This window comes from Nyctibius grandis, chromosome 11 (assembly GCF_013368605.1).
Source record: "Nyctibius grandis isolate bNycGra1 chromosome 11, bNycGra1.pri, whole genome shotgun sequence".
NCBI lineage: Eukaryota > Metazoa > Chordata > Aves > Nyctibiiformes > Nyctibiidae > Nyctibius > Nyctibius grandis.
Window position 1 is genome coordinate 24,830,009 of NC_090668.1, and position 26,000 is coordinate 24,856,008.

General features: G+C 40.6%; 1 protein-coding gene across 2 annotated transcripts in view; it reads right to left on the reverse strand.

Annotated features, from left to right (window-relative positions):
- MEGF11 (multiple EGF like domains 11) overlaps window positions 1-26,000 on the reverse strand; it is a 211,858-nt gene that overhangs the window by 67,362 nt on the left and 118,496 nt on the right. For both annotated transcript variants that reach the window (XM_068409942.1, XM_068409943.1), the window contains exons 8-9: window positions 25,681-25,893; window positions 17,527-17,701 (exon numbers count right to left, since the gene is read on the reverse strand). In XM_068409942.1, the coding sequence (XP_068266043.1) occupies window positions 17,527-17,701; window positions 25,681-25,893 (388 nt within the window). The remainder of the gene's footprint in view (window positions 1-17,526; window positions 17,702-25,680; window positions 25,894-26,000) is intronic.

The following is a 26,000-nucleotide window of genomic DNA, read 5'->3' on the forward strand; positions in this document are numbered from 1 at the left end:
TTATTCAACATGCCTTTGAGTTTTGGCATTTACTTTAATATACTAGACTTTATGGACTAACAGAGGTTGGTCATTCTGGCTGTCCACCTTCTGTGCACGCACTTTGCACGCAAACTTTAACTGAAAAAATAACTGGCTTAATGAGGTTTCTGTCCCTGGGTTTGACAAGTGAGACCTTCAGATCTCTCTGAGTGACAACTGCCAAATACACTTAACTTCTTAATTACATAAGAGGAAAATGCACTTGAACTATAGCACCGGCTCCAAGATTTTATTAATTATAAATGCACACCCCGTTATTAACATTTTGAACTTGATTTGGGAGAATGACCTATGATGCATCCAGGTACTGTTAAAGATATGTAAATTCCACCTCCTTCTCACCACCTGCCCAAGTGAATAATGCCGTGGTACATGTCTATCCAGTTGTTAATGAGTTATATATTCTAGTAAACTGATTTCAAATGGTGTGTATTGAATCTTCACTCTTGCAATATGGTACTTTATATTTCTATCCTATTTAGTAAAATTAATCGACAGCTGTGCTCCTTATGTTGATTATTCTTTTTTTTTATTAAGATCAGGAGGTTAATGAGAGTAGTGAAATGCGTGGATGTGGTATACAGGATAGGAAGGAGTAGCTAATTCAATCAAACACATACTCCTGAAAATGTTAAAGCTATATTAAGAAATCTAGCTATAAATAACTTGGTATTTTACATCTCTCTTTTCCAAGTCAGAATGATCCATATGGACATCACAAACTTTCAGAAGTGCTTCATTTTCTTCATCACTTTCACTTAGAAGGCCCAGTTTATCAAAATGAACCCCTGAAATCGATCCAATGTATTATTTCCTAATTTCAGGGGTCAAATCTGACTCTAACATAATCAATGGAAAAACTCTGGCAGTAATGGAACTAACACCACCTATATGACCTTCCATACCTTTAAGGACTTCAGAAATACTAACTGTTGCTGAAACTAAATGACAGACCTTTCTAGCACCACGAGAGGTCTGGGCATACAGTTCTTGTTATTGCTAATTCTCCCCTGTGTATTGAGGGTTAGGTCCGAGGAACCAAACTCCATTAATAACTCAGGCCGCCAGCTCACATCCATCAGCATCAAATATTAATAGACTCACGAGGGCCGGAGCATACATCTTTCCGGACGGCAGTCAATAATATGTCCTGTTTCTGTCCAGGGAGAGGGGAAGATTTTCTTCCACAAAAATTATTATTGTACAGTATTAGTAGAGCTTAAAGCCACACTGCTGCCGGAGGTGGTAGCTGTGTTAACAAGCTCTGGGCACTTCAGAAAGTGTTTTCCCTGGATTAATGTTGCCCTAACAGATTAGATTTCTTGTTTCTGTTAAAAATACATTCCTGCTGTAAACATTGACCAACTCCCTTTAAAATTCTTTTCTGATGTTCAATACAAAGATTTGTATTTATTCCTGTATATTTTGGATCAGGCCTTTAAATCGCTGAAATGCATTTTCAAAGGGAAAAAAAATGGTATCCTAGACCATAAGGGGAGTTAATAACCCAGCAATGGTCAACAACACCCAGCAAAGTCTGCACCCATACCTGGCCTGTCTCAAAGTTTGACTATTTAAGGACATGAAATTAAGAATTTCAGAAGTAGCTACCATCTACAGGAATAAATATGCATTGGAGGGCTAAAGCCTGGTTCCACTAAAGTCACTGGCAAAACAGAAAATCAATTTTTCAAGGCCTCTGCAATGCAGAAGACTTAACAGGGCTGTTATTGAACTTGGCCACAAGTTTGCATGATAAAGACCTATGTGACAGGTTTGTTTGAGTGTTCTTAAGGTTTAATCTGTCAAGGTGCTGAAAATCCTCAACTCCCGTGCAGGGGGGACTGACAACACTGCAAGGCAACATATTTGAACCTTTGGTAATCTGCAATGTGACTCCAACTAATCTGAGAGTTTTAACACGGCCTCTGATTCCCTCCCTCTCCCCCTCCTCGCCTGTTCTTGTGCCAGATGAATTAGAGGTGCAACACCTGCCACCAGCACCAGGGAGGCTGGATGCTCGGCTCTCAGAGCTCAGTGCGGGTATTAAATAGAAAGGTGGGCACGGTGCAGTGCCATATGTATGTAATGATAAACAGATCAGAAAGACAAAATGCAGGTGCTGTTTGTACCTGAGGTCTGTGTGTCTAGATAAGCTGATTGATATGGATTTGGTACATAAAAGTACATATTTATATGTACACACATTACGTGGCACACCAGTGTGCAGTACACGGTGTCTGTGCGCTGATGCAGATCACAGATACAGTTCTGTATATTTACTTATTTAATTGTGACATTTACAATTAACCCAAAGTGGTTCTCCACAAACATTCCCTCAAGGTAAACATATGGTATCCAGCAGCACAAACTGTCAGAACAAACTAATTTCCCTAATGGTATTCCAGTGGAAATTAATGTGCTCTTCATAAGCATATTAGCAGCAGTAGGAAACTTTGTACTTTTACCGGTCTTCTCCTCCACCTTAGACTCAAGCATTTATTCATGACCTTACCACACAGCATCTTTAGTTTTCCAGACATAATGATGTCCTCTGGCAGAATTCCTTTCCCCTCTGGGTGTTACTAATTACTCCCTGCAGACGCTATTATTGGTGCTAATGATAAAATGCAGAAAAAAGGTTGGGGAAGGATCTTGTGCCCCGAACAAGCCAAGCATTCAGTTTGCAGGTAATCACCGTTACTAAGAACTGACAAATCTTCCTTTACTCTGTAGCATTATATGGTGTAGCTATGCTAGAGTTTGATATACATCTGGAATGGCACAATGAAACCACTGATGACCTTATTCAGTCTCCTTTGCCCTTTCCGTGGGAGAAGATGGGGCAAGGCGGAAAGGATGGGAAAGAGCTTTCTTATGTTTAAAAAGTGACCTTACAGCTCGTGACTCATCCAAAGACACAACCATTGGCGGTCCCCAATGCCAAAAAGTCTTTCATTAAATCCCAAAGCACTTCCAACAGCCATCTGCAAAGCTTTCCCCAATCTGCACCTCTGTGGCATCACAGTCCTCTGAGTGTACTGTAAAACCTGGACACGCCATACGGACCGAGCACAGCTACCTTTGGGAGTGGGAAAACCTATCGCTTTGCTTCCTATCATCTTACAAGGATTTACAAACATTTATAAAGGGATGTCAGCACTTTATTTCACCTCTGAATTTGTGCTAATATGCTAATTCAAACAGTAAATTTCACTGTAAATGCCAAGTTCAAAGTTAGTCATCCTGATAATAATTCTTAAATTTGGTGTTTGATCCAAAGTATTCAGCAAAACATGCACACAAACAAAATGGAAACTTTATCTGTTATAAAGAGATTAGTAAGTAAAATTATTATAAATAATGTTAATTTTAAGTACTTATAGAACTTAAATAGTATTTAATTTCATTTTACAGGTTATAGCCAAAGCCTTTGTTACACAAAAGCAAAACTGGGAGCACGGACTGTGAGGGGAGTAAAAGTTACCACAAAGTAACTGTGGTTTGTTATTTTCCAAATTGTACAAAATCTGGCTGAACTTTGTGGATTCCTATTCCAGAAACCCAAACATGTTTGCTGTGGCCTGCTACAGGCTGCTCCTGGCGTAACACGCATTACTCCCTCAGTAAGGCCACAAAAGAACCTGGGCCAGATTCTCGTTTCCGGCCTGTTGGGCCCCTAGAGCCTCTCATTGCCCCATCTGGGTTTTTGTGTTTCCCTTTGCACAGCCTCACAACTGATCCGAGATACATTAACAGTGTATTGGGTTAATTTTATTTCCAAAGAAGGAGTACTCAGCCTGTGGTCCCAGGGCTGTATGGGTTTCAGAGCAACAATTATCCATCCGTCTTCCCAGAAGGGCCCTTCCCCATCACATTGACCAGGCGCCTTGGGAAGCCTTTGGCCACAGCTTAGGAAAGCCTTGAACTAGGACTTGGCTACCTGAAGAATAAATTGTACCTATCAAGATTGGAGAACTTATGCAGCCTTTCTGTCTGGACACCAGGTATGCACATGTAGAGCTGGAATTAACTGCACAGAGCTCATGGCTTCCAGCACAGTAAATCCAAAAGGAACAATGCTCTGGCACAATAAAACTGGTGATGAAGTGAAGCAGTACTCTGTAAGAATAAAGGCAGCAAATTCTAGCTTTATGAGGGTTTTTTTTGCCTCCATGAAATCAAGTGAAAACAAACACAAATAAAACTTTGATTAAAAAAATTGGATTTTGCATACTAAGACTCGTCAAACCTGAGTTGGGTTTCTGTCAGGGAGCACTATAATGCCCCTCACCACCAGCGAATAGTTTCCTAGTTTGCACTAAAAATATGCCCCAAATCAGTCAGTTATCTGCAATTAAAAAAATCCATTCCTACTGTTCAAGCCACCTAAATATGAGCATTAAAAAAAAAGAAAGAGAATTCAATAAAGAGAGCAGGCAAGAGATAGCACCCTCCTCCCTGCTTCCCATAACTCAGTGCAGCACTGTTGCTGGCAAAAAAATCTAGACTAACTTTACAACACTTGAATATCTGCCTGGTTTAGTATTTAGCCCTTAACTGCAGAGCACTTTAGTGTCAGCAAGGCAATGAATACAGCATCATATAATTAAATGTATTCACAAGGAAAGCAGTGTGGAGAGTGAAAAAGATTATCATCAACCTCTGAACAAGGTTTTTTTTATACAGTCAGCACTTTTCACCTAATAAAATATAACAAAACACATTTATCCAGAAGGGACCTCTCCAAAAATAGGCGATTGGATTTAGACTGGGTAAAACAACTCCTACATCATTTCCTCGGGACATTTCACCTGGTGAGACGGCGCATCATACCTGAGAGGACAGCCTCCCACGGGCAGCCTGTAATGGAGTACAAGCTACACAGCCATGCACGGTGCAGCAAACATGATGGAGGTCAGCGTTCAGCTACGCTGGATGGGTGTGCAGAACACGGCCAGCCCCAGCAGCCGGCTACGTGAGGGCAAGATACAGAAACAAACTCCTACTGCTACTCGCAGTGGAGCTGGGGAGATTGTTTATGGAGCAGATATTTCAGATGGAAATGAAAACATCTATAATACATGGGTTTAGATTTAGTTAATGGGAAGATATATTATCAAGGCAGGTCAATCGTCTCTATATCAGGAGGATTACTAATACACATTATGGGGCCAGCTGGATGACCAAGTCCTCTGTTTAGTTAAAGCAATTTAAATGTGGAATAGGGCTACTTCAGCTTTATTCAGGTGACGCAGGGAGTAGACTTTCACAATATTTTAAACTTAACTCTGGGGAAGCTATAAAGAGTCAAACATCTGTGGGGCTCCTTGCTGTTACTATAATCAACTTTGATCAAAAAAACATGGCCATATCACAATTAAATGTCCCAAAAGGTAAAATGGCCCAGGCATAATGTGCATTATTTCCAGTTAGTGGAAAGTATTTACATGCCTGAGACCTATATACTTGGTACTTGTGCTCTTCATGATGTACTCAACAAGCTACTCGTGTCCAAACTGTGGGAGAGAAGCTAGCTAAGTTTGTCAAAATACTAAATCACAGTCCTTGAATACTACTGGTAAAGACAAAAAAAGCTGTTTTCTTCTGCTTTTTTGAATGGAGGCATCTGAACTGGAGTTATCACTGTGGTAAAGGAAAGATTTTAACACACTGTGTGCAGTTCCATCATTTTCTTTCCCAGATTTAGAATAGATTAGTGGCTACCAGAAACCTAAACCACTTGGAAACATGGAGAAGCATTTCAGTGCAGTGAATTGTACTTCAGAGTGAGAATTCAGAGCTGGCTATGAAATTCTGCACCAGCTGTTTTATGGGAGTATCTTTGTCTGGAAATTAGAGATGGTTTCTGCTCTGTCCACGTAGCCTGAGCAGCAAACACCAAGATCTCCCTTGTAGAACAATTGTGGCCTCCTGACTTTTTTGCAATAATAAATTTGGGCGCTCACTGACAAGTCTGAACAGTTCTGCAAAAAAGGACATTAGCAAAAGCAGGAAATAAAAGGTATCATTTATACTTCCAGCCTCTCTGACATCCTCTGGCAAGAAGATCCACAGTTTAATTATAAATACAAAGGAGAAAAATTATCTTTATTTGTTTGCTTCAAATCCACTGCCTGATTTTTAATTGGGAAACTTCTTATACCGTGATAAATAGCAAACATGCATTCCTTCTTTCCCTCCCCTCATGGTATAAGAGACCTCTCACATATCTACCCTCGGTGACCCCCTTTCTAAGCAAAATCATCCCACTCTTTTATTCTCACTTTATGGGAGCCATTTCACAATTTAATTACGCATTCTGTGAAAAGCACTATCTTTGTCTTCAGACCTGCTGTGCAATCATTTAATTGGTTGCCCCTTGTTCCTGTGTTATTAGAAATAGTAAATAACCATTCCTTGTTCATGTTCTATGCACCATCCCCAGTTTCATAGATCTCTATCGTACCCCTCCTCAGGCATCTGTTTTCTGAGCTGAGTTCTAGCTTATCGAGTCACTCTTTGTATAGAAGCTCTTCCATATAAAAGATGATCTTTGTCACCATTCGCTACTTCCATTATATCCTTTGTAAGAAGGAACCAGACAAACTGTACGCAGTAATCCGAGATTTAGATATATTATGGATTTATACAATACCACAAAAATGACTTTTCCATCCTGTTTTGTTCTCTTCCTGATCATTCTAATGATTCTATCTGGTGCTCTGGGTTCATTTGGTTTTTGACTGGTGCTGAGCACTCATTTGAGTTTTTCAGGAAACTATCCACTGTGACTGCCTGATCTCTTTCCCTGAAAGGTAGGAATTAAATTAGAACTCCTCTTTTGTGTATTTACTTAACGTTATTTTCCCGTTGTTTCTGCATTTTTGAACACTGAATTTCAACCTACCCAGTCATTCAGTAACACCAAACCTTTCCTCAAATGCGTTACTAGCTTTATATTTGACAATCCCAATAGTTTTGCATTATTTGCAAATTTTCTTTTAGAATTCTTCTGCAGCTGTACTATACAATTAAGGATAATGTCCAAGCATAGCCTCGAATCTAAACTTCCCTACGACGCACACTGCCTGCACTCACCAGCGTGGTCACCAGCTGAGACCTGCATCTTTCTGTAGCAGAAGCTGCCAAACAAGTTCAGTACCTCAGTGCATGCCTGAACTCTCGTTCACACAGACTGGATGGACTGAGTCCAGGAGGAGTGAAACGTGCTGTACGCAGCAGGTATCCTCAGCTGGTCTCTTGCTAAGAGCACTGAAGCCCCAGAAGCAGCAATGTGCATGGAAAATAGGCAGGTATGGGGCTGATGATGCTAACACCTGGGGTTCACCTTGGTTCTGAGCTGCATGAGCACATGTGAAAGGATCAAAGCGAAAAAAAGAAAGCATCTAAAAATAAAAGCTATTTTATGGGATGGAATGAATAACATTCAGTGTCAACTTTAAGCTAATGGGGTTTGCAATGTATCTTCTGAAAAGCTGGTAAGTATCCTGGCAATCATACACAGGCAGATAAACAGGTAACCCCTTCAAACTTTCTCAGATCTCCCTAAAACCAAAAACCTGAAGCAAGAGAGTCCCAGATCTGGTAAAATTTCAGTTCCTCTTTGGCATAAGAAAACACACCAGGTATTTCCATTTATACATGCTTGATTGTAAAGGATAAAGTCTTTTCCTTTGACAGTATAGTTAGACAGAAAATAAAATGAAAAACTAACCTGTGACTTAAATCCTTTACTTAGGTGGTTTTAATGAAGTCAGTTTGTAATTTGAACTACCAGGAGAGTCAGCTGCCAACACTTCTATGCGTAGATCCACAGATAGTGTGGATAAAGATACATACATTTAGAAGCTTAATAGATGAAAGGAGACACTGCTATTGGCAAGCAGTTTATTCCTCTGCAAAATTCAGATCAAATAACTCAGTCTGAACAGAATATTGAGCTCCACTGTTTCTGAATGAGGCTACAGGAACGGAAATGCAATTTGACATAGCCACGTTGCCAATTAAGGATAAAACACGGGAAATATGTCAACTAGCAACAAAGGCAGAGGCATTCAGGCTTTCTACATGAAGTTGGTTCCTTTGGACCCACTTATGAAAACTTTAGAGTTATTCAGGTAAATAAAACTGCAGCAGAGCCCAGAAGTAAAAGTAAATATAAGAAGAAAGAGGAGGAGACATGGGACTTGCTCACAGTTCTTATCAAGTGATAGACACCGTGTGTGACTGAAAAAGTTCTCATTAGTAGAGGCAGTCACTGAGACAAACTCCACTCTTGTATATCTGGGACAATCCTACCGAAGCTAGCAGTTGTGTTCAGGTAAACTTGGGTTGACAAAGTAGAGTTTGAGTTGTCACAGACAATTTCTGGAGCTCGTACATTGATAAGAGAGCGAGCAAACAAAATGAAATAGAAATAGTTCATAAAAGGGTCTGAAAATTTCCATTGAATTCAAAGAAAGGGATGCAGTTTCCCCAACGGAGAGAGACCCGCTGTGTCTTGTGCATCCAGTGACCTTGTTAAATACTCCAGTACAATAGTTCACCTGCTAAAAAGCGTACAACAAATGCCCTGAAGTGAGAGAAGACCCTTCATTATGGCTCATGCAGCCAGGCGCTGACACGAACACTGTCAGGGTTTAGGAAAACACAGGCTCCTAAATGCTGTGGCTGCTGCCGCTCCCACAGAAATGTCTAATTGGTCAATAGGAGCTCCAGGGGAGACCACCAACAGGCCTAATAGGCACCAAGTACCTGGGTCACTGATAGAAAAATCAATAGGGAAGCAGCTTAGTCTGAAAGCCTGGGAATACACAGGTGGCCATCCCATAATGATCTTCCCTGTTGGGATATGAACATAGGATATCTTCTCCTGTAATACAGCAGAGCCAGAAGAATCCATTTGTGCTTTGTTATTGACATCCTGGGTTTAGCCCGCATACGGTGTCTTTGCATTGAGGTGATGTTCATCGCTTTCTAGCCTACACGCGGCAGGGCCACCTCAGCCGTGGAGGGACTTTTCAGAAGGTCACCTGCCATTTAAGAGAGATGCAGTACAATCCGTGTGCCTTGCAATGCTTAGGAAGGGTGCTGTTCCGAAAGCTCTGAGTACCTGTGCTGTTTGTCCCCAGAAACAGTCCTACAGGGCCTTTGAAATGGATCACACAGCCACGCCACCAAGCTTGACCTGAAGCAATGGTTTGTGAAGGTAAAATGGTGAAATGGCTCAGCCTGCCAGCAAATTTGCCAGTCACTGCTGATAGAAATGGGGTTGGTGATGTACATACTGATCCACACGGAGCTGGACTGAGACCAAAGTCATTTCATGCAGGCCACTGCACAGCCAAGAGAAGATAATTTTCAATCTGTACTGACCTGGCCTGGATCAGACCTAGTAGCCTAGGGATGCAAAACTTTATAGTCTGTTATTAGTCCCAATGGCCCACAAAAAAATAAAAGTACAGCCATTTTACCCACATAAATACGTACTTCTGTATGCATAGAGAAGTGGGTAAGAAAATTCAGAGGTTATCAATGAAAAGGGACAGCAAGATGCAATTCAGAGGTAGTTTTCTTCTGGTCTATGAATATGCAAAAATCCTGATAGGTACAAATTATTTCTAACCAGCTCTATTTATGTGAGGAAAGTACCAAAACTTTGGGCAGGAGATTTTTTGATTTATGTTAATAAACTCAGACCTACCAACATGCAGCCCAGCTGACAGAAAAACTTCTGTACAACCAGAAAGTGAGATTTCTTTGATTTCAAGAACAATTTTCCAGCTCATTCTTAATTAGGCTGTATGGAACAGAGTGTTTTTTGTTGCCCACTTCTTGTTCCACATCCACTTGTGAAGTAATTTGCAAGCTTAGAAAAAATTATCAATCAGATGAGTTTTTAGACTTATCTCCATCTAGAACAGACCAAGAAAATGCAAGTTTGAAGGAGAATGCATTCCTTAGAGACCAGAAGCAAGAAAGGGGGATCTAGGATGCAGCCATAGTCAGTCTAGAGGACCTGATTGTGTTATTGTGACTGATTGTCTCATAATTAATAGCATTTTCATCTTTATCCACTTTTCAAGCACCATGTGAATATAATTTTTAACTTTTCCCATCGTGGTTTCCCAGGGCACAGTTACATCTTCCATTTTTTAAGTTATTTTAGTTGAATTTCCCATATCCCTGTCTTCCATTTTACCCCAAGACCTAAAACTCACATCGATATCTGTTATCACAGAGACTGCATTTCCTTCTTGATGACTTTGACAAAATGATCTTCTCAAAACACTTCGAAACTGCCAGGTCCTTTTGCCGTTTGTTCATCTGCATCCCGCTACTCTCTTTGTATCCCAGCAGGGACTTGCCCTCTTGCACTTCTTCTTGGACCACCAGTAATAGTCCTCCTGGGTTGGTTTTGCCTTTCCAAACATCTTAAAATGAAGTCTACTAAGAACTTCTGAATAACTGAGAGGAAACAAAGGAAAAACCAATAGATAGGACAGAGTTCAAAGGCTGGGAACATGGGAATCAGTTTCTTCCACGTCATGACTTTATATTCAGGCAAAATCCTTTCCTTTTTAGGGAATGTGATAGTACTTTTAACCTGTTTATGCAGGGAGAGGATTACGTGAATTTGAGGTCCATGAGCCCATCTGGGTGTCCTTTGCTAGTTAAAGTGTCACAGGAGACCTGACAGAGAGATGGTGTTACTGCAGTGGGGTAGGAAAGGCCAGGGGATTAAGGATAGAGATCTGTGGAAAACAAGGCTCTTTTAGCTCCACTACTTATAGGCCAACTTGTTTTACTCTTATTATTAATTAATAATTCACTCATTGCCAGCCACAGCCTGTGCTCCAACCCACCTGCACAGTATGGATGCCTTTTTGTGTACCCATTGCCACTGCTGCCGGCCATTCACAATGGTTTTGAGACACTGGATTATGAATACAAATAGGAAACCAGTGAGAAGAAAATGCATCTTCCTTGTGCATCTAGGTAATTCATGAAACGAGACTGGGCAAACTATTTCTGTTGCCTGTAATACTCCGGTTAATTGGACAACTGCTGTGCCAGAAAAACCTTCTCCCCACCTACAGCAAGTAAAATTTATAATGGTGGTTGGTAACAAGAACACCTTGATAAAATGGTTGAATTTATTTTATACCTATAAATGAAAAGAGCTCTTAACAAAGGGGGGTAACTGATATGCTCGGTAAATCAAGGATAAAAGGACAGAGGCTCTATTGAAGATTTTTTGCCCTCGTCTTTTCTTTTTAAACCTTTTGATGAGGTGCCCTGTTGCTCTGAGATGAGCTTCCACTGAAGTACTTTTGGAATTATCTCAAAGAGAAACAGATCATTTAAATGAGTCAAAGTCCCCAAAACAGATCCACTGTCTCCAACCTTAGGTTCATTTTTTTTATATTAACAATTTTGTGAAATTTATAAAATAACTTTACTACTGAACCAGGGGCTTGTAAGAAAAACTAGTCTCATTTATTTTTTCCTGATTCTTTCTGAAGTGGTGAAGGATGATACATTTAGAATAAAGATGAAAGCAAATATGTAGAAGAGAGGGATTATTCTGATAAATTTGTATTTATCAACCTTGAGTGTATAGAAAACACCTACAGGCAATGAGTCTTCAAGTTCCTCCAGACCTACCTGGGATTTTGGTCCTTCAGGGAAAATTCAACAGAAGATAAGATAAGGTGTTCCTTTCTATTTACTTTTTTTTTTCTTTAGACAACAGAGAGAATTTTAAAGGTGTAGGACAGGAGAGCAGGCTTCATTTTTTTTTTTTTTATTATAGAGGGAAAGATTGTTTTTTCTCTCCTGTATGTTTTCTTCAGGGAACAAGAGAAACTGTGTGTGCCCGAAGGAAGCCAGTCATGGTTGGAATACTCAACAGACTGGACCTGTGAGTTCCTTATGACCTCTAAAGGTAACACAAAATTATGGTCCTCCTCATTTCTGTGGAAGGGTAAATTGCTCATTTTACTCATTAGGTAGGCATGGGGCAGACTAAGACTGGCCTGAGACTCTGTGTGGGGGTGTTTTTTTATGGAGAGATTATCCGTTACAAAGTTTGTTATACATTTGCTAGGCATTTGAATAGGTTTATAGCACTATAATATACATTTATTTTTACTAAGTGCTCAAGCTATTGTTTATTGTGTGTTACAGGGGCTGACTTTTACTCCAATGATGTAAAACTTGGAAGCAATTTGTACCCCGGTGGTAGAGAAAGCATTATGTCGAGAAACTCTGGCATACTAGACAAAATTAGGGACTCATAGACCCAGATTAAGCCTATGTTTCAGTCCTTAAGTGCACAGATTCCAACTGAGCTCAGCCAGAGATACATACACATAAGCACTTATATAAGGATATATTTGAAAGACATTATTTTATTATGTTTTTAAAACGCAATTTTGATGCAACGTCAACAGAAGATGCAAATGGCTATAGATGCACAGTACTGGGACATATCTTGGAAAGTCTTAGGGAATCCAAGTGACATTCTAAAAGCTGAAAAACCTTCGAGTAAAGAGGTCATCACTCCTATAGTTTCCATACTTTCCTGTACTGTGATTGGCTTGTATGGGATCTACCAATATAGTCAAGGAATAGAAAAATGTCAAAATGAATTCTTTCATTTTGGTGATGAAGTGCTAGCTTTGCTTGCCAGCATGCAGGGTTCAATAAAAGCAGACAGGTCTTCAAAAAATTGCAGCATAAATAGATGAACTCTTTAAAGTAATATAAGTTCTGTCATCTAGATGTGAAATATAGACCTAAGTGCCCGCTGAAGTAAAAGCTGACCACACATTCCATAGATAAGCGTTAAAGTTTTCTCAGAGTGTCTTGGGCTGAGAAATATTTTAACTATATATATCTCCTTGCCACAATAGACAGAATGAAAGCATTGGAAGTTAAATCCATTTTTCAAAGGAAGAAAACAAAGCATCCATAAAGAAACAAAGGCATATCACAGGATGGGGTCTCTAGATAGCTACTGTTTTTAAGAAAGTTGCAATTAGCTGTGCAATGGAGAAGGTGAACTTAGTTGTATTTCAATAGCATTTATAATGATTTCAGTAGCTGGAACACTGATAGGTACGTGCAGGGGGTTGGTTTCAAGATTTCCTTGTGAGACAGAAGGTCAGGATTCCTGTGGTCTCCTGTCATGTTTAATTCATATCCTCTGGCCTTCTTCACCACATTTATTGAATTATAGGAATGAAATTCAATGAACCAAAAACAAAAGAAGAGAGGACAGGGCAAATCCTGATTTCTTTTACATCCCTACTGCTCAACTGACTTCAGTGGGCTTGTAAGAGAGCATCTTAAAGCAGAATGGAAGAAGGGGAGGTACAAGTTAGTATAACCCCTCTGACCACCCCCATAATTGCATCCAAGTAATTTATTGCAAGGAATGTCTATTTGCATGTGGGAGTAAGGATCCAATTTCTACCAGTCAAGAATCTCCCTGTATAATTTTTAAGGCTAATCTTTGTGTACTCCCTGTGTTTGTGTTTAGCAGATTCCTTCTTGCCACAAATGTGGTGGCAGTAGAATGGCTTTTCAAAACTATTCTGCAGAAAACCATCACTGGCAATTCATTACATGAGTACTGAGGGGCAATCCTCAAGTATGTTAAAAATACCAGTTTCAGGGATTCCCTGCAATCATCTTAATTAAATTGATACCACCTTTATCCTCCCTTCACAAGTGAGATGCAATAAGCATTTCCAACAGGCCTGCAGTGTGGACTGTACTGCTGCAGCGTGTGGGGAGTAGCTCTAGAGATGCTTTTGGGGAAGAAGATTTGGTTGTGCCTCCTCTGCTCCTTTTATACTGTTTTTATTGTCCTGTATGCTGCTTCCAAGAACTAGGCTGTTTTGGGTATAACTGTGGATCACTCAGATTTCTCAGCTATTTCTTCAGTCAAATCTACACCCCGTGTCTGCACTCTGGTTTAGACAACCATACAGTTAAAATCGTGCAACCCCCCAGTATGAGCACAGTCTTATCAGTACCTCATACAAATAATCTGTACCAGTACCCAATAACACCTTTACAACAGTGCAATTTCTTTTTAGAGCGAGGTATGTGCAAATCTGGTAGTTGAGTCTGACCCAAAATATTCATCAAAAGAAAGACGACATAAAATGTTTTGAAATTCTATCCAAAACTGCAAGCTCACCAATATTTAGCTTTGGCATTTGAATTTTTGGAAATGTAACAGCTAATACATAATGTACTATTTTCTGAGCTACATGTACATTTTTTTAAAACTTGAATCTGCTTAACTTCCAAAAATTAAGTGCTCTGCTCACGTACATGTCAACCTATGGGATGGCTGCCTTTCCACTTAATACATTTAATAAAGGTGACCAGATGCTTTGTGTTTTTAATGGCTTGTTCTGCCTCCCAACAAAATGTCCCTGTTTTGGCTGCGATTGCAGATGATTCATTCTGAAACCCTGCCCAGCTGCCCTGACACAGCCGAGGCAGGGCGCAGTTAAAAAACAAGCCATCTGTGCAAGAGAAGTGGGCTGGAGGAGCGCTTTGTCAGGAAAAGACTGTCGTTTCTTGGTCACTATGTTTTCTAGGCATCCAGTAACCAGAAGTCCTATGGGTCCAACCTCTGCCTTTGCAGTTAGATTTTGCAATTATATCCCATGTCCCGTCATATTCTCCTCCTTCCCCCCTTGCTTCGAAACCCTTCAGCCTGCTCTGCTATGTAAGATCCTGTGTAGATCAAACGTTTCTGTGAAATGTCAGATGTTGATCCCACTTTCATTCTTTCCAATCGTATGGCAAAATTCCTGACCCTGTAGCTGCAGCAGCCAAGCCTCACGCTAGAAAAAGCAAACGGGATTAATTTATGGTTTTTCTGAATAATTAGCTCTGCCCAGTTCTGTGTTAGCATCACTCTAGCGTCAGCGCTGCCAAAGGAGACATCCTGCATTCACCAACAGGCGCGCCGCTCGCTTGCAGGCTAGCCAAATTCAAGGGCAAAATTCTACCCACAGGCAAAGCTCCCCGTTGCCTCAGCGAGAGGCAGGCGTGCGTATTTGAAGGCAAAGTCTGGTCTTCAGTGTGTCATTGAGATAAACCACTGCAAGCCTTGAGAGGGTTCTGGCCCCACAGCATCTTCCACAGGATCTGCAGCGCTGACACCTTCTCCCTGCCCAGCCCGTGGAGCCTGCAGCGGAGCAGCTCGGCAGGACCCCTCCGGGCCAGGGTATGCAGTCAAGGGTCCTCTCAAGCCTTCTTTACAGCCTGTGCTCTCTAGCATTTGAAAGAACCAGTGCAACTCAAGTCATCTGGCATGCATACGAATGACAAATATGCTTCAGAGGCAATAAATTAGCAATTTCAAGGCTTTACTTCCCCTCATGGACTAATTGCCAGAGATTATAGTATATTATGAGAGAGCAATGATACTAATGCCTAAATATGCTTCAGTGATTATAGAGCTATCCTCAATAACCAAGCTGTTTAAATGTCAATGCAAGAAAGCTCTTTATTATGAGATTAAATATTATTTTGAAGCTATGCAATAGGAACTTCCCAGGCTTCACGCCTGCAATAATACTGTCTTGGAGCAGCATATATTGGACAAACGATGCTTTTTACAAAATGTGTACAGTAAAGGATCCCAAAATATTTTTGTGCTGCCAACTTGAACAACCCGGAGAAGAAAGAGGATCTTGGTATCTTTTTATTTTGCATTTGTTACTAACATGCTGCTTCCTTCATTCTTTCCTCTACTTTGTATTAGTACTTGTGTATCACCACTGTATAGAGAAGATAAATTCTTGTTTTCTGTTAGTGTGAGTGGGGATTCAAAACTCAAAGCCCTTTTCTTCTTTTTTTTCCATCTCTAAATACTACTGTCTTGCACAGATGCTTTTGACATGCCTAAATAAATCTGTTTATACCCAGCATTGCGAGAACCCCTGGAAATTAGATGGAAGCTCCAATTTTCAAGTTCAGCTGTTGACATGAAGCAGAGAACAAAACTGTCTTTAAGCCATAACTCCACAGTTCCAGAGATGACAGTTGGTGAACACAAGCTCAGGTGTGAATTTAAAAGGGGGGGAGGCTAAAACGGCTTTAGCATCCCACTAATCTCATCTAGGACTCCCATACTATGTGATCTTGTCACACAGCTGTGCAGCCTTCCCTTACAGATGACAGTGGCATCTGACCCTGCAGAATACTGCAATGTTTTTTTCAAGAAAACCCCAAACACTGCAGTGGGCACTGATGGGAGGACGTGGCTGCTCTGCTGTCCGGATCCAACATGCCATTCCTCTACCATTGCTTATAAAGCTACCTGGTACGATGTCCATCATGTTTCATAAATGCAAATCAAAAGAGCTACAACATAGTCAAAGATCACATCTCCTGTTCCCTAGTATTTGAAGCTATTTATTGATCTCATTTTGAAGTTGTAACTTAAAACAATAGAGGGTAAAACTCATCTAGGAGGCTGCACATTTTAGTTGGCTGCTAAATGTCAGTGGAAGTTCTAAACATATTGGGAATGCTTTTGAATCTGAAGCTTGATTTCTAATAAACTTAATAATTATAACTAATAATTAATATAATAGTATAGAAAACATATAGATAGGCCTGTGGGGACAGATCACTTAAAATTAAGGACACAAATTACAGAAAGACAACTGCTAATGAAGTTGTGGTGGAATTGTCTCTTGAAAATAATATTTTTCTTTAGGAAGTATTGTTTCTTAAACATAGCCTGCAGATCTCTTCCATGGTGTGCTCCTGAAGTAAAGAGGTACTTCATATGTGGATGACCAGGGAACTTACTAGCAAGAGTTCCATTATGCCCAGCTGTAGCAGGACTGAACACCTGGATCCACGTCTGAATACTTTCTGCTGCAACCTGGCAATTGTTAATTCTGAAATTTTTTTGTTTCATCTTGGCTGATTTCTTCAGCCATTTTATATCTCATCTATAAAATGTAATGCTTGTTTACCTCAGAATGTCTGAAGCTCTTTCTGATGCTCAGGTAAAAGACACCTGCCATATATGCTCAGAAGAGACATAAATTGCTCTATCATTTGTAACATTTTAAAAGATCTTCATCTATTAAAATCACAGTGTGACTGACAAGGAACATGCTGAAAGGCCATGAGAATTCTTTTTCTGCTCTTCCAGGCAGACAATAATCTGACAACTTTTTTGTTATGTCTTAACTTAGAATATACGATGGGAAACCATGTCTTTATCCTTGTAACAGTAATAAACTTACAATCCTGATGTTGAGTAAATAACCAGAACTAATAACTAACACTGCTCAAAGGAGAATTATGTGGACTTATAATAGAATGGGGAAAAATTACCTGCATTTGTCCACATTTATGCAAATATTATTTGAAAACAGATTAAAATCCCCTTTAATTTCTCTCACTTACCATATATCCCGGTGCACACGTACACTTCCCTGTGATGCTGTCACAGTCTGCACCGTTCTGGCAGGGGCAGGTCAGCTGGCAGCCTTCTCCGTAGTACCCAGGGGGACAGGTTTCATTGCAGTAGAGTCCAGCCCAGCCAATTTTGCAGCTACATTCTCCAGACAATGGATGGCAACTAATGAAGACAGACAGACGTTAATGAGGTGTGGACATGAAAGAAAAATACAGTCTGTAAACAGCACTAGAACGTTTTACAGGCAATGCCAGCAGGAGTCACACTAAGAACAGAACAAACCTGAAAACTTTAAAGGACGGTGAACATGAGCAGCCATATAACTTAGGAAGTGAACAGGGAATATGGTGCTAAATACCAGCCTGGCACGCCACTTCCAGACATCTGGGAACAGCCACAGCACTGGTAATTTTATACCTTGGAAGTTTATGCTTTTAATTCTCAAATCAACGTGACTTGGATTACTGACATTAACCACAACACGATTAATCCATACTGTTGTATGACATATACATGCCATACTATCTGGCTGTAATACAGTCAAAGATGTTCAGGGTTAGGGGAAATTCCAATGGATGGAGAAATGCAATCAAGAGAGTTGTGAAGATAAATCTGAGTCCTGTGGCACAAATATTCTATGCTATGCTATGCTATGCTATGCTATTCTATGTTTTAAAAGTGAGTGCCACCTCAGCAGAACTTTTCAGCAGGGAGAGATAGAAAGGAAAGTGCTTTGGAAGGGAAAAATCTCCATGGAAAAAGAGTTTTGCAGGGAATATTCAGCCACAGAACTGATCACTACCCGAAGCCTTGGGATTTATTTGGGGCAGGAGTCAACAGGAGCCCTGGGACTACATCTCAGCTGTGCAGGGAATGAGTCAAGTTCTTTTATGCTGAATAATGAGCATTGCTGCCCAACATAGTCCTCTGGCTTTCATTTCTATTGAGACAATTCCACACTGTTGTGAGAGCACACAGAGAGAAAAGTAGAAAGGAGAATCAAGCCCCAAAGACCGGAAAATGGCTGGTCCTTCTGCATCTGGTGGGAAGACTTAACCCTTGGTTCCTCCTGCTATGAAACAGTTTATTCACCATTTTCTCTTCTACAAACAGAAAGAGCATCTCCCCGGTTTCCTCAGGGCACTGACTTCCCCCAGCAGGGGAGCCACGCTGGGGCTGTGGTTGGGGGCTAGGGAAGGAGGGGAAGGCTGGAGATGTGTTAGGTCCTGGTTTGAAGAGATGAGGCTTCAGGGGGACTGGAAGGGAGAGCACAGGGGGTTGTCTAGTTTGGGAGATGAGGTGGTCAAAAGAGAGAGCAGGGGGTGGAGAGGGAATCTGATCCTTGGAAAAGGACCCCATGTTGTCTGAGGCCAGCTGGGAGTGTATGGCTTCACTTGAGAGCTCAGTATGCTCTGGGGGCCTCTGCACCACAAGACTGTACCATAACAGCACTGTCCAGCCCTCAGTGAGAAAGATGAGAAATAATATTGCTACAAATCAGATTTTCTTTGTTATTCTCAGAACAAGAAAGAATAGAGTTCTGCAAGGTGGCCCCTCTGTATGGACCTGGCTCCATTTTTTTTTTGCCTCATAGAAGCTATTTATTTTCCTTTATGATCATTTATTGCTATAGTTTAAAATAGCAGACATGACTGAATGCATTTCTTTACACCTATAAAATTAATATCGTATATGTTAATTTTCAAGGTAGCCTCACAAAAAGTAATTTCCAAGTATGTTTCTGGCAATTGCTGGTAGAAGAGGTTAGTCACATACTGTTGTGCCTAAGAATGATCAGATTTTGTGAGTGTCATATGTTTCATCATAAATAGCGTTTTACTGACTAATTAAAACAATTCATCAGCTTAACAAACTGCCATCCATGAAATTCTTCTGACAAAGCAGTCCCTGAAATTATGGTTGTTCACAAAGCACCTCTTAACATTCAGATGAAAATAATAAAAGCTCGTTTTTCTCCCCTCTGCGTCTATTAATCATTACCTAATAGGAGCAGAAAGCTAAACATTAAAGAAATATTTTAAAGTGGATTTTTTGTTTCTCTGTTTTTCACTACTACTGCATGTATCATATGGTTCCACGAGAACTGCATCTGTTGGCTAAATTAAATCTTTCAAACGTAATATATGATCATGGCAGTTTGAATCAGTCTGTAACAATTCAATTGAAAATACTATAGTCAGTAAGAATTTCTACTCCAAGGTTGGCTCCTTCATCAAAATGGACAGCTCTTTTGCATGGGATGCAGGCTACATATTAAGGACTAAAAATCATCCTAACAGGCACTAAAATAAGAAGCAAGAACCAAACAGGCTTTGCAGAGGAGTATGTGGGAGACAGGGGCTTGGACTCCAAAACAAGGTCAAGTAGAAGACTAAGATCGTATTCTGCCCCCCTAAAGCCTTTTTCCACTCTTTCATGAGGCTATGACCTACGAAAAGCCCAATGCAGATGTTTGGGTCCCTGCATCCATATAATCTTCTTGTTGAAGGCAGAATGATTTTATTATCAGCCTGAGCATATCAGAGTGTTGTTTTTCTCCTAGGCCAATAACTTGTAGTCCTTCCATGCTTTGAAATACTTGTGTTTTGTTGTCTATAGGGTGCTGGCATTGTAGGGTTAGGAAAAATCCTCCACATTAAATTCCAGAGTTGTGGTACCCATAACAATAGTTCTGGGTAGGTAGCAACGGCTGGTGAATAGACTGTACAGCAAGGGAAGGGAAACTTCTCCTTGACAGTAACAGAATAAATCTTTCCAAAGCTTTTGGCAAGCCAAACATTAACACACACCCCATAGTGTTATAGGAAAAGGACCTCAAACCTACATAGGCACGTCTGAAATGAGGTTACAGGCTGTGTCTGGCCAGGGGACACAGGAGACTTGTCTCAGACGCAAAGAATGCAACGCCCTGAATCACAAACGCTTGTTTGACAATTAAGGTGCCCTGGTGCAGTGTTAACCTGAAGATGGCTGTGATTGAGATGCTTAACCAAAATTCAGAAGACAGCTGTTCTCTTCCCAATCCTGCCAGTGAATCTTGGCCATGTAACTTACTCTTTCTGCATTTCATCTTTCCCACCTGTAAAATGATGCTTTCTTCCTTTGGAAACCCTTTAAAGATCTGCAACTGATATCACTAAATAGTCCTAACTTTTTATTATTAATTGGTTTTTCTATTCTGGCATGTATGAACTATTCCAGTAATTGAAGTCATCAGAGTTACATACTAAATATCTCAGCAGATGTAGAAATAGTATATGTATGCATGTATGTGTGAGTTAAGAATACTTCTCTCTTATTATATTGGTATTCTGTAAAATTTCATATATAACTGGACATATAACTATAGCTAGGAAACTCATCTGTCATCCATCCAGCCATCTATGCATCCAGTCTATCCAGTGAACTACATGCTAGCTGCATTGAAGTTGAAAAGTTTGAGGCACTTAATGGCGAATGTGTGAAGGCACAGAACAGGAAACACAGTTAGCAATGGGAATTGCTCATATAATCCCTCCCTTCCTCTTCTGAATGAACCTTTCAAGGTCATGAGTCCAGGTAACATTTTGCCAGGATGAGGTGCAGCATGTGTAAGACACTTCATGCCACCAACAAACTGAAATTAAGAAAGAAAAACAATTTCTCTAGAGAAGGATCACTGAATGGGTGGGTAAGAGAATGTGAGGCCTACAAAAGGATCCCAGAAGGCAACCCCACCAACATTTGCTTTCCAACTGCTTGCTGGGAGCAGGAAGAGAACCTTGAGCTTGCCAGTGTAATACATTAGTATTTTGCATTGAATCTCAACAACTTTTATTTCTTCAAATCTCTCACATAACAGGAAGGAATGGTGTAGAAAACCCAGAGTGAATGCAAGCGGCCAAGGGTTTCTCTGGCGCTAGGCCAAGCAGAGGTGGAAACTGGAAGCTGTCCACAGCGCACAACATGGCATGAGAAGGAAACTGTTCCCTCACTCTTGCTGCAGTTTGGAAGCTGCTGCATGCTCCCTGGATTTTGAGCCACATTTACAGCAATAAAAGATTTATTTTTTTTAAATTTACTAGTGGAACAGAAAAACAGAAAGTAATTTTTGACCTTTACATTTTTTAAGCATCTCATTTTGAGGAAATCTGAGGAAATCAGGTATTTAATGTTCTTAAGGCAAATTGGGAAAAGAAATGCTTTAGACAGCACAGTCTGTTCCAAATTCTGAATTTATTCTCGACACATCTTTCAGCCAAAACAACTTCTTCCCAGTGAATTTCCTGGCTTTCTGTTTATACACTAGCAGCAGTCATCTCATCTTAATTAACAACAGCCCTAATCGTTATTTAACAGTATTTTCTGGGGTTTGGTGGCCATACTACATTCAGTCTCCCTTACTGAAATGCTCTCTTGCTTTTAGAGAAGTAGCCACAATGACACTGTAAGGCCTTCAGTCCAGGCCAACGACACTTCAGTCCAGCACGTCTTCAAAGCCAGCCTCATTCAAGTGCATTATTAATTTAGGTCAAGGCAAAACTTCATGTAAGGTTCATGGTGTTTGGTCCTTCCAAACTTTCCAGTGTTGAGGCAGTAATTAGAGCCTCTGGAGATCTATCCATTTCATTAGACTTTGTCACAGTAGGAAAGTGTCAAGGTTTAAGAGGTCTCTGTGTCTTCCTACGCTTCTCATGTCTCTGACCTGGGAAAGACATTACTAAAGGCATATGGCCCCACACGCTGACTCCACACCAGTGTTCAGAAAAGGTGGGTTGCTGACACTAGTCCAGCGATTCACTTCCCTCTCTGCTTTTCAGAGGAGAAAGCCAGGATTATGCATTTCTGACTATTATAGACTGTCTCAACATGGGCTTTTTGCATGGGGGAATTTTTTACAGGTGTATCCTTCCCCGTAGAAGGACAGTCCAAGTCACCAGTGCATTCTAAATACTTAATTTTGAGGTTGTTTAAAAGTCCTGTACAAAGTGCCTTTCAGCGTGCTTTGATGCAGAAATTATTGGATGATGTTCTTCAGTCGTTATTATGCAGAAGGTTAGACTAGATGATTGCACTGGTCTTTTCAGATATTAAAATAGATCTATGAAAACAGAAAAGCTGATTGTGTATTTCTTAGTGTTCCTCCCCAACCTGCTCCTCAAAGCCCCCAGAACTTTCCGTTCCAGCAAGCTCTCCAATAACCAGATCAAATGAGTCAAAACCACTCAGAAATAAACAAGCTTCCCTCACCTTCTTTCAAGTGTTTGTGTAATTATCCTACAGACTTAAGTATCGCAACAAGTAGCCAACAGTTTCAACTCTTTCTGGGGACAATAGATGGCTGTCAGTAAATGAATCACTTTGGAAGACCACAGTTCCAGTAATGATAAAAATTCAGGGGAGGAATGGGAGGAGGTGGGTGGGAAGACAAGTATGCTGTATGGGACTGGTTAAACAATCAGCAAAAAGGTTTGTTCTGAATATGGAGTGCCTTTGGAGAAGGGCATTTTCCATCAACTCTGACACTGCTCGGCTCAGAAATTGACAGCACTTTGAGAAGCTCATTGAAAAGTGGAAAGCTGAAATGCCATGGATGAATGAAAGAACATTTAGAGATCTACAGCTTGCTGGTACCTCTTTGTTCCATAACAGCAGTGATAAGATGTAGGAAAAGGGAGATTTTATCAATGGAGAGACTAGACTCATTTATTAAGGAAACGGAGATACCATCTTAGCAGAGGATGCTGCAAGTGAAGCTGACGGAGCAGTGATGCGAGAGAAGGCATAAGATGTGTCTGTCAGACAGCAGCCAGGTACAGGGCAGGTACACGGTGTGTAGGAATAACCACATGTCCAGAAAAGAGCTGTGAAAGGATTCAATCCTCCACATTTCTGAGCTCTCTCAAACTTGAGACCTCACCTTTCTTCACACCTGGATGGAGCTAGTCTGTTCTTTCAGGAAGGATCTTCTGGCAAACCCAGGTCATCCTTTGAGTAACCAGGATGAACTCTCCCACCCTCAAACCCACAGTCTTCCCCCACTTAAAAGACTCTTAATGAATTGAGCAGTTAGCTGAGAAACAGCAGCCAAGCTCAGCCTTGCCCATGGCCTGCAGTCCTTCCACTCTATTTACACCTTTATGGGAAAATGGGCACACAAACAGGTTTCTGCAGGCTAGGAGAGGGGGTGAGGACACACTGTGTCAGCTGCTGTCCAAGAGCCTATTCTCACCCTCCAGTACACATGAAGAACAGCTTTCACTGAGGAGCAGTTTACCTTATATTTACCACAGGTTTAAGTCACGCACACTGGCAGGTACTGCAGAGTAGTGTGACATGCAGGAATTTATACCTTAGCTCACTCTGCAGTAATTCTTGAGACATCCCCTACCCTCAGTACAACACAACGTTAACCTTTTGTGTATAATGCTCAGCTCATGTCTTAGGGATGTTATTTTTTGCAGTGATTTTATGATACGCAAAATAATCAGAAACGATAGAAGCCTGTTGTACAGAGCTACCTTTGAGGTGTCGAACACTTTGGATCCTCGCTGTCAAACCCAGTAGAGCTAGAGGTGTCTTTCTGTACAGGACTCACATCATCAGAATTACAAGGTTTTTAAATAATCCATTGTGAGCTCTGACTTTCAGTTAAGCAAAACCTCACCACCCACAGTTGAACTTGAATTCACAAGAAAGATCACCTGTTTATTTCCAAGACCGAGACAAATAGAGTCTATCTCAAGCACACAAACAGATTTGCCTGAAGTGTTTGTGTGTGTGTGTGTGTGTGTGTGTGTGTGCGTGCACACAAATTAGGTGGTACTGCTTGCATATGTAATTGAGGAGAGTGTTTATATTTTAGCAGGCTGCAAGATGGCAAGGTAGGTTTGTCATCATCAGCAAGACAGTCAGGTCCCTACCTGTCTGGTTTAAAATTGAAAAATGTCCGTATCAAGGGCATATTTGCTTGGGCATCCATTATCCCCACCTCCCTCTGAAGCCTACACAATCCTGAATTGGCTATGAATGATTAACAGTAATGGACAGAAAAAGGAGGAAACCAAGTGGGAGCTGAGGGGCTCAGTGTCTTGCAGGCGTGGTAAGGAAATGTGGGCACTCTAGTCCATCAGAATAGCTCAGGCCAGGGTGTTTTCGCTGTCCAGGCTCCCTTTACTGTATGTGAGGGAGTGAGGAACCTCCAAATAGCAATTTTTGCAGTTAGTAAACAAGACAAGGAGTTACAGAAGGTAACAAAGAAGATAATAGGGAAGAGTCTTAAATTCTTTCTTTTTTTCAGGGTTTAGAAAACTTATTCAAGCCTGCAACGGGAGAGTAAATTCTACCTATCCCATGTTAGCTGCTCAAGTCTGTGGCTCTAACTCTTAGTGATGAGAACCTCAAGAATCAGTTCCTAACAAAAGCAAAAAGGAATAAGACATTGAAAGCTGACCTTCTAAGTGAGGCTTATTCCATTTTAGGTATATGTCCCTGATATTTATTTTCCTGAATATTTCACGCATACACATACTGAATGAAGAGCAAAAATAGGCACACATGAGAAGAGAGATCTATTTTGACAATGTTGACTTCGTTACAGTTCCATAGACTGACTTGGGGATATTGATTTCAGTCTATTTATACATCTGCCTCAAGTGTTTTCAACAAGGTAATTTGCCACGAGACATAAACTGAAGCAAATTAGGTTTCATTTTGAAAGTCCCCTTGCTGTCTATAGATTTAACAAGAAAACCCATGTCATAAAAAGAGCCAAAATGATGGATTTGAGTAAATATATCTATATTTTTTAAACTTCAGTGGGCTATTATACATACATATGGGCATCATATGATAGTTCTTATGCCTAAAAGACTGCAGTTACAGCATAAGGCCATATGTCAGATTGTTTCAGATTTTAGCAGAACTGTTTAAATAGTTAACAGACACATGCTTAGTAGCTGGCTGGACTGAAGCTTACGGTTCCCAGCCTGAGCTTGTTTAAATCAAAGGTTGCAATCCAGAGGAACTGTGTTCTTAATTAAAACTACAGAGAAAAAGGGAGTAGGTGTAGCTAATTGAATTTTTTCCCAATGCTTTTATTTGACCAGTCCCTGCACTAGTTTATAATATGATGTACATACCTGAGCGTGTTGGTAATATTGCAAGGACATCTCTTGTTGCATTTGAGGCCATAAAATCCTTCTGGACACATTCTTTCTTGGCAATAAATCCCTTTAAATCCAGGGTCACACATGCATGCTCCATTTACATGGTAACACTTGGCACCATTTTGGCAGTCGCATCTTTGTGTGCACTGAAAGCCATACGTCCCGATAGGACACTCTTCTTGACACCTGCAATGAAATACGTGAGACAGGATCCAATCGAGTGCTATAGTCTAGTCTGCTTACGACTAGTACATGGGAATGTTTTTGTTAATGAATTAAGTATAAAATCATTG